Source organism: Metopolophium dirhodum, chromosome 5 (genome assembly GCF_019925205.1).
Source record: "Metopolophium dirhodum isolate CAU chromosome 5, ASM1992520v1, whole genome shotgun sequence".
NCBI lineage: Eukaryota > Metazoa > Arthropoda > Insecta > Hemiptera > Aphididae > Metopolophium > Metopolophium dirhodum.
In genome coordinates, this window is record NC_083564.1 from 29,888,851 (window position 1) to 29,899,420 (window position 10,570).

The following is a 10,570-nucleotide window of genomic DNA, read 5'->3' on the forward strand; positions in this document are numbered from 1 at the left end:
TCATATTTGTGCAAAGTAATCTTTTACAGTTATACAGTAAAATACTAAAATATAGGTACCTATTATTTTAGAAACAGGGAACTGAACAAAAGCTTATTGGTGCCAACAAACACTATTAAATGAATAGAAAAATTCAAATCTTTATTAGGTATACAATCCTTTACTAAAATAGTCCGAAATCTGAACGTATATGTTAGGATAGTCATAAATACGAAACAGCGTGTCGGTGAAAGAGGGGAGAGTTAGGTCGGCAGCTTAATAGCGGCGATTCTTTTCTTTTCTTTTTTATGAACGGTCGTAAATGCGCGTCGCTGTTGGCCTTGGTGTTTACTAGACCTATACACGAATATAAAATATGTATAGTGTATACACAATAAAAGGGCGAAAAATCGAACAGAAAAAAAGGCAAGCACTAACTAAATGGTGGGAGAGAAACGTCTGTATACGCTAGGGACAAGGTCCATATTATGATGTGCACGAGAGACACCCGCAGAACGATACATATTTTGATTGCAATATGCAATATACAGATAAATATTTTCACTTCCAGACAGTTTTCAACGTGGCTCTAATTCAAACTTCCGCGATTTACATGTCAGAAAAAATGCACACATAATAGATAATAAGTAATAACTAATAAGTGATTACATATTATGGCCTATATTATATAGATAAGTAATGTATACCTAAATAGTTTTATTCACTTATTCTCAATTTACCGTTATTGCTGTACTGCAAATTATGCTCAAATACATTTTGTGCGTACATCAATTTTTGAAGGACGTGGTTCTATTTTTTTACTGGCGCCATATTCTAATCACCCAGACTTAGATAATATAAAAAAACACTTGGATTGGCAACGAAAAAACGCGTGTTACAGGTCAAGTACACTGTGCTATTCGGAAGTAGCAGTTTACTAGAACTGACGAGTACCCAAGAGCATAACATTAATTTTGGTCAAAACAATAAGATTAGTACTAGGTACTAGATAAATATTATGGAAATTTCTTTTTACTGATTTATTTATAAGTTAAATCATACAATTTTTACATTCATGTTGCAATACTTAAAAATAATATAAAAAAAATAATTGAGCTAAACACAGTAAAACCTACTGATACTTGGAATCGCTAATGCTAAAACTTATGTTTTATTTTATAAAAAAACAACAATTTTATGTTTCAAACGACCGCGCCATAAAGTTGCCTCACAGTTGAAGAGCTGGTATGATTGATACTGATAAAGTTAAATACATTAGAATCCACAATCTGCAATCTGAGATTTATATTAGGAAGACCCTTGACTCTCAAGAAGAACATAATGTGATGGTTAATTGTTAGGAAATACTTAGAATCATAAAATTTCTATTTTAACCTAAACATCTTAATGTACAATTGAGACACCCTGCAAGCTCTCCACTATGTAAGATATTTTTTTTATTTAATGCTTGCGTAAATTCCTAAGCAGAAATGCCAATATTACGAATACTGATGTTAAATTTAAATAATAAAACAAAATTAAAATATTTAAGGGGGCTGGAGCTCACTTCAATAACTACGCCCAATATAATGTTCTGATATTAATTTCGAAAGCAGATTTGAATTCGTCACTAAATTATCTATGCTTTGACAATTTCATTTTTCTGATTTTTATTTTTTTTACCTAGAAATTTACAAACAAAAAGAGTAAAAATAGATCATATTCATAATTCAAATTTAAATACATTGATATAGAATATAAAAAATGTACGACAGTCAAAGCATAGTAAATTTAGAGAAGAATTCAAATCTACTTACAAAATTTAAATTGAAACATCCTTCTGAGCGTAGTAATTGAAGTCACTGAATTTTCCTAATTTTATAAAGTAATATTTGGTGACATGTGCATGCGCGTAGGTAAAATGACAAGCGTATTATGATGCCCCTATACAACGTGATAAGTACTACGAATTACACACACTAATGTTCATTTACTTTCAACACATTTACAAGACCAATATATGAACTAGGTATTTATGATCCACGAGATTTGGCAAGATAATTAAACAGAAAATATTATAAAGAATATTTTACACGTACACATTTTCGATTCTGTGTCTATAGTATTAATTGTTTGAAAACTATTTATTTAAAATAAAAATAAAAATTATGCATTCAAAATTCTTACATATATGTAATATATTATAATATTATAATACGAGTCCCTCATAATATGCTTGTAACAATATACTAATATGATACCGGAATAATACTTTTGAAAAAATGTTGGAAATGAGTTGTGTAAACACAGTATTAAGTAGAAACGTTTTCAAAGTTTTATATATGTAAAGACAAATTGATTTTTGTTTTCAATATTGAGTACATACATTTTTATAACCAATTACAATTTAACATTTATGAAGCAACTATACTTCTTTATATCTTTTTGTAAGCTCAAAGCAAATGTAAAATATATTTAACAAAATAAATAATAGTAAAAATAAAACATATAAGAGACGAAGAAAAAACTAGACATAAAGAAATATATATGAAATAAAAGTCGCTAAAATTGTAAAGCTTTGAATCTCCAAAATTCGAGCACATGAAATTGTGAAACAATCACTGAAGTCCAAAAAGAAGGGTTGAAACAGTGTTAAGGTGTATACGTGTCTATCCGTCAAAAAAAATTCGTTAAAATTAAAATTAGATTTTTATTTTGACAGTAATTTCAAACATAAATTATACAAAGAGTAAAGATAGAAGACCCATTAATATTATTGATTATAAATTTACCTAACCTTGTGATACATTTTAGGTTAGCAATTAAAAATTCTATAGATAAATTAATATCTCATAAAAACTGTACATTTCAAGTATTTTTAATGTTAATTACTTCATAAAATCATAACCAAATGAAAAAAAACCATTTTTGAAATGTATTTACATTTATTTATTTATTGATCCGTTTTTCTCGTAGTTTAAAAAATAAATTGTTCATGATAAATCAACTGAACTCACTATTTGAGTTAAATTTTTTTAATAATGTAAATTAATCGGTTAAAATATAATATAGGATGGTATTTATTTTATAGGTAGATATAAATAATAAATCATACAATTCGAATCAAATTACTGAAAGTTATAAAGACTCGTGAGTTTAAACCCATAATCAACTATATTAATATAAATATATAATTTTAATTTCTAAGTTTTTTTTATAATTATAGTCTAATTCGTCATCTATAGCAGCTGATAGAATTCCACCGAGAGAGCTGCAGCTTCCTAGTCCGGTTGTACCCGACTCCAAACAATTCAAACCCATGCCATATTACTATTTGTCAATGCAACAATAATATTTTTCGTTTTAGAGGTGATAAAAGCAAGAAGTATTTTGAACTGAAGAATACGATAATATATTATAATAATATTAGGTTATAGGTACTATGAGAATGTTTATATTATAATATAGATCTAATATAGTTAATACTTAATGCACATTTTTTGTTAACTCAGTTTTATCATTAATTCAAATTTATTTTTAACATAGGTAAAATAATCAAATTATTTAGCTCTACATTACATTTTATGAACACCTATAGATATGTAATTTCAACTATTTAACATACATTTTTTATAAAGTACAACTATTTCATTCAATTTTATATTCTGAGCAAAACAATAAATGAATTATTTTTTTAACTTTTTTTATCCATCATCACGTTTCACGTTTCGGAGATGAAAATTTGATCCAACCTTCTACATAGTGCGGGTTCTTTTTACTTTTTAGTAATATCTAGTTTGAGCTTTTGCAAGTCAAAAAATAGTTCATTTCCAGTACTTTTCTTCATAATTAGGATAATAAAATACTGCAAGCCAGTTGAACACTTGAAGTCATTCAAAACGCTTGTTGTTATGATTCAAAAAGAGAAATCGATCATTATTGTAGACATGACATTTTCACCAAATACTTAAATCAGCATTTTATAGACATAATTTAATTTTTTAAACATTTGGCTGTTACATTTATTTTTTTAATATTAACACTTGACATTTTTTGATTTTTGAAATTATTAAGTATACCTTGTCATGCTTAATATGGTGAATAACAATATTATATTTTATGTCGATTAACAGAAATAGTTAGTAATAATAATATTATATATAAAATATAAATTATATAATCAGATGAACCAATTATAACTCTATTTTATTTAGATTCTACTGATTATTATGACTACAACGACTAAATTCCAACGTATCACCTCCAAAGGATTTAATCGATTTTAATGTTTTACTCAGCATTACACTCGTGTAAATAGGTACATCCAAACCAACCAATTAAATTAAAATTAATATAATTTATATGTAATATTTTTAACTACCAAAACTAACTTCAATCAACGTTAATTTGTAAAAGGATATTAAAATATTTTGGAAGCAAGATTAATAGATAAATTTCAACTAATAGTGTTGCGTGCACCCGTCTTACAGGAGATATGGTAACAGGACAGGATAAAAATATTTAATATTATCAAACAAAATACGATATTAAGAATTATATCATATAGTATGCTTTTAATTCATAGTCTACAATCATATTTATGAATTGCTTTAAATTGTAAATTATACTACAATATTGCATAGGTATTCATATTTACTGTTAATATATGTTTACTATACTAAAAATAAAAATATGAAAGTGCAATTAAGCATGGAGATCGAACAATTATCATGAAAGATGTATTTGTGTTCAATGTATTTTGTTTGTGCAAGACATGAGGTTAAAAAAAATAATGTAAAATGAAAGAGAAAAAGTTCTGAAAATACCATTAATACGTATAGCAGCATCCAACAATGGTGTGTGCTCGGGGCTTATCTTGAAAAAATATTGTGTATAATAAAGAAATGGAGCCCTCGTTATAACAACAGGCGAAAAAACCGGTTTCCCAGTATTCAGCCACGGCACTCAATAGAAACGCCGAAAACCGGCAGGCGATATTTCTTGGGTTTGTAGGTATTTTTTTTCCGTCGCATAAGGACTATAGGCTATTATTTCTTCAACAAATAAATCACGAAGGATCATATGGAGCGTGGTAAATTTCTTGGAAGAATAGGAACGCAGATTTTTCGAGGGGAACGCGATTCTATATCACCAATAAATAACAATAATTGGGTTTTGCAAATAAAATATTTAAAACGTATGTAAATAATAAAACTATATTAAATTTAATAACTTAAAATCCACTAAATCATTATGGAATGTTTTGATTTATTTATCAACGTATGTGTAAACTCTCGTAAGTACTAATTACTACATTGTACAATTTTGCAAGTCAACATATCCTATAAATAAGTAATTTTTTATTAAGAAGAAATAAGTATCTATAATAATATTAGGTCAATATAATTAATAACATAATGACAACATAATTAATAATACCATAGGTAAGTAGTGCTTTAGTAGAAACATCGCTTGTCACCGGTCTTTCAAAACTAAATTAACAATTATTTTTAATTTAAATTCTCATATTACAATGTTATTAATTGTTTTTTATAAAAATACCTAAACATACATTTGACTACATTTTAATTTGTAAGTTTTATTCATATTTATAAGTTTTATAGTATAAGTATGTATAAAATAATAGTAGCATACATAACATTGTAATATACCTAGTATAATACATTTTATGTGTCTTAATAAAATACAACATAAACTAGGTATGCAAAATATGGAATTTGTTAATAGTTATTGTGAATAAGTAATACCTACCTTATCTACTTATATAATTTTTAAAGTTAAATACCTATTAGTTTTTGGAAATATAAAATGTACATCAAATAATTCAAACAAAGAATATACTTAAATTGTTAGTTGTGAATCACTCCGTATATTTGGTCATAGAAAATAATAATGGGATTTTAGTAATAAAAAACTAATTTTCATATTTAGGTCACACACACACTACTGTCTACTTAGTACTTAGGCATACTAAACACAATAGTATAATTGCATTTATTTTTTACGTTAATAAGATTATTGAAATAATTTTAAAAAAAAGCTTCCTATAATGAAAATCGAAAAACGACCAAAGTGCAAAATAAAATACAATTTAATTAAAATTTAATAGGTACATAAAAATAAAATGTCTTAACAGATCAATTATTGAGATATGAATATAAGAATGAATGGAACTCATACAAATATGACGTCATAGAATTTGTACGGTTTAAATCACTTAGGCATTATATATTACAAGAATTAAATAAATTGGAACCCTTCCTCAATCTTTAAAATAAGGGACGGGATAGGTTATAAAACTTAATTTAAATAACATAATATATGTTGTAAAATCACTTCAACGGTAATCGTTGACCAATAAGGATGAAACAAACCAAATAAAACAAACAAATATACCTACACAAGTAATATTGTTAACAATATGAAGAGGGAATAATTTCAATAAAACATAAAACTCATGCGATATATGCTAGGTATATAAACTAGATGATTGTGATTAAAAAAAATTGGTATACTCAAAAGACAGTTATATAAAATTATATGCATTCATGTTCAATATATATATATATATTATGATGTATACGTATTGAATCGTATACCAGCGTATTATTCCCCAGGGTACTTGCTATATAGGAGAAAAGAAACAAGAATTTCTTGTTTTACGTCATTAATATTATGCAATTTCATTCAAAACGCGGCAAAAAGATCGTACCTATATATACTTTGACACCTATAGTAAAACTGAATTATAAAACAGAAAACATATATTTAGCACCAATAGTTTTAACTTTATTATTTACTAACAATATCGGTGGGAGATCTATAAATTTTTTTAAAAATGTATTATTAAGTTAAGTTTATTAACGTATTTTGAAAATATTTTTACTCAATTTATGTAAGTCGTTACAAAACGACATTTAAGAAAAAAAGTTATATTTTTATGGTTTAAATTTTTAGAAGCTTGTTACTTTTTTGAATAACGACATGCATTTTTAATTTTATACTCTGTAGAAGAATATTTTCTGAATATTTCAATCAATAAAAATCGAATTTTAAGTACCTAGTTAATTAGATATACCTAACATAAAAGTATTTAAAGTTTAAATAAGCTGAATGGAGTGCCACAGAGGAACCTAAAATTATTCTGCTTTAGAATATGAAATCAAAACATGTACCTACAATGTTATTCAAAAATTATAAAAATTGATTACGATACAAAATAGTAAATATATATTTTTTTTTCAAAAACGTTCTTAAAATAAAGAGTGTTTAAAGTTTAAATAATCACATTGTGTACCTAGATAGTAGATTGTCTTAATTGTTTATCAAGTCCAATAAACCAACCGAACCAAAATCGTCATAATATTATATTAATTTTCAAAATATACTAAAATGATGATAGTGTCTCATTTTTTTTCTAGTTGGAAGTCAAAAGTTTTCTACTTCTAAGTTTTTATGACAGGTTTAGTGTTCTATTTTTGCTCTCCACAGACGTATCCAATGTGTGGGCTTTTCATGCTCAAATACATAATACACACATAGTGATTTACAAACCACTAATTATGAATAAATAATGTACACGTTTAACTTCCAAACATGTGATGTGTCATTGTATGAGTGCGGTAGTATACTTTGTCATATGGTCACCACAATCATGAAGAACAAATATTGCACACATGGATATGAGAAATTAACAACCGATTCCCCTCTTGGCGTTTGGTAGCGGGGGGCTGCCCAATAAGTAACAAAAAAAAACATGTTGCTTTAGCATATTATTATATATTTTACAGCCATAGAAATATTATTGTCATAAAATAAAACCAATAATATTTTACCTAGTACCTAGGTTTTATTATTTTATACCCGGGTATATAAGTTCCCCCAAATTGAAAAATTGAATTTAAAAGTATTTTTTATAATTTTTGTAGTCATTTTTCATCAATAAATAATTATTATAATTCGATAAATTCTATGGGTATTTATAAACACAATTATATAAAAAAAAACAATATAGATACCATTTAAAAAACCTGTTACGAACTGTTCTTATATCTAATATTATTATATATGTATATATTGTATTACAGTAGATGAATCGTGAGTGTATTGATACAATATTATCGAGATGAGAAAAGTCGAATTTATAATTCAAGGACAAACATAAATGTTGATAAATATCTAATTGTAATTACTAATTAGTAAATTAGTAGTATACCTAATTAAGTAATATAATATATTATTTATGTAAAGCAGTAACGATCGGTGAAACGTAGTATATATACCTAATATTTAAAATATTACAATAATTCAAGTTAATACTAAATATTAACTCGAAAAAATTAATATCATAATACGAATTTTACGAATATATTATTATTCAATCAAAATTCGATAAAATTGTATTTATTATTTCGTGATAATACTATTATAATAGACACACTACACACAATTTGTTGAGGTATTTAATAATTACATTTCAAACCTTTTCAAACCGTTATTCAGTTATTGTAGAAAAAAATTGTTAGTCGTAAAACGATAATCAAAATAGGTAGATATGTAAATTAAATAATATAATATTATAAGCCAGTGATTGCCTCTAGTTTGACGAAGGCTTAAGCTCAATCCACACCGTTACGACACAAATTGTACGCGTTTGACCTAGGTATTAAGTTTATGTCGGTTGATGTTAGATAAATTGTTATTTATTACTTATTTTTATTACCCAAAAACTAAGTATTAAGAAGTTGATCAAATTATTTTATTTTATTATATCAAATTAATTGCCAAACTCCATACTTGTCTACAAGACTGCAACGTTTCATTATTATTATTTTTTGTAGGAGGAATAACGGCAAGTCATATTCTACTTGAGACAGTTGTAATGTTGTAATGCAGAGATGTTACTACCTAGCGTCTAAAAATACACTATTATTTATTCAAACTGCAAATCATTCGACAAATGTATTTACGTCATTAAATATACAAAAAAAAAATGTGTAATAGAAATCAAGTTTTGAGCACTTGCCTTATCCCCCTCAGGCTCAGCATAGGATCATTTGACAAAAAGTGATTTAATATCCTTAAAAATCAAAAGATAAAAATATTTTAAATCCGTTTCTTATTTCCTTGATATTAATAATGTACGAACATTATGAATGTCTATCTTAACATAATAGTGTGTACATACATTGTGTTCACTATTAAATTGTCAACTTCCAAACGGTAGGTATGTAAATAGAAAGTGATTCTGTCGAACCTTACTAGATGATTTTATTTTTAGATCACGATACATTTCGATTTGTTATTACTTATAAATAAATAATACATTTTTTAGGTATTTGGTCATAATGCAAAAATAACAAAATTCAAGTCCATAAAAAAAACTTATTATGTTTTATTTTTTCGACACCCCCCCCTAATCAACACTACGACCGCTCGGTGGATGATTTTTTATTGAACTACGAAAAACAAACGAATTACGTTATCTGTGACCAGCACATGACGGTTTCCGTTCAACACATCACATCCAACGTTATCGCAGTTATCACGATTATCAATAACAATAACAATAACGGCAATAATAATCATAATAATAATAAAAACGATAGTAATATTAATAATCCATACAATATTATCTCAACGACTCAATCACTTCCGAAAACATTCAAAACGATGAGATTAATAGTCGATAGATTTGCACAGTTGCACAGTGGCTACCCAACGTTACAATGTGTACACCCACACACACACTCACACACACGACTCTGCGCAATCTAATTTGACTGACTTTCTTTTTACAAACTATTCGCCAAACACGGGGCAAAAGAAAAATAATGCTTTGGAGTCAACTCGTGAGCTAGTGCTCAACAGAACGTCACAATCACCCACCCACCCACCACCTCACCAACACTTCAGAGGCTTTTGTAGGACTAATGAAACTAAACCTTATCAGTAGACAATGAACGGAAATAACACAACTAGGTACTCACTTGGATGGAATCGGCCGACACGACTTCGCCTCCCAGCTCCTGGGCTAGTCTCACACCGAGTTTCGTTTTTCCCGTGCCCGTGCACCCGACGACGGCGAACAGCGGTCGGTCCTTCAGGCTCTTCGAATCCATCTCTCGGCGGTCGAGGCGAAACGGACAACGAGTACGACACGGCGACGATGTCGACGCGAATCCCGGATTTTGGGCCGCGGCGGCGGTAAGCGCGACGTAATTATTGCGTTTCGGATTCACGAAAACCTTTTTCCAAAACATAACATAACCTCAAACACGTGCAATGTCGTTATCGTTATCACGGACGTCTGGCTCGGCGGTGGTACGGTCCGATGCGATGCGCTCCGTTCGGCTTCGCCGGACGTTAAGTTGGCAGCCTGCTCCGTCGCCGCCGCCGCCGTCGAACGGCCGGTCACGTACTAGCGCGCTCCCCCCACAATTCGCCGCCCGAATTTACAGTGACACTACCGCCGCCGGTCGTTTCCCGCGCAATCCGCTAGCCACAGTCTACACTCTATGTCTATATGCGCCCTGCCGCCTTATGTTTTATTCAAATCACTTGCGGTCCG

At 28.6% G+C, this 10,570-nt stretch overlaps 1 protein-coding gene across 1 annotated transcript in view; it reads right to left on the reverse strand.

Annotated features, from left to right (window-relative positions):
• LOC132944127 (tRNA dimethylallyltransferase) overlaps nucleotides 1-10,316 on the reverse strand; it is a 106,585-nt gene extending 96,269 nt beyond the window's left edge. Inside the window, exon 1 of the mRNA XM_061013309.1 lies at nucleotides 9,990-10,316. Coding sequence (XP_060869292.1) covers nucleotides 9,990-10,262 — 273 coding nt within the window. The 5' untranslated portion in view covers nucleotides 10,263-10,316. The remainder of the gene's footprint in view (nucleotides 1-9,989) is intronic.
• Nucleotides 10,317-10,570: the final 254 nt, after the last annotated feature.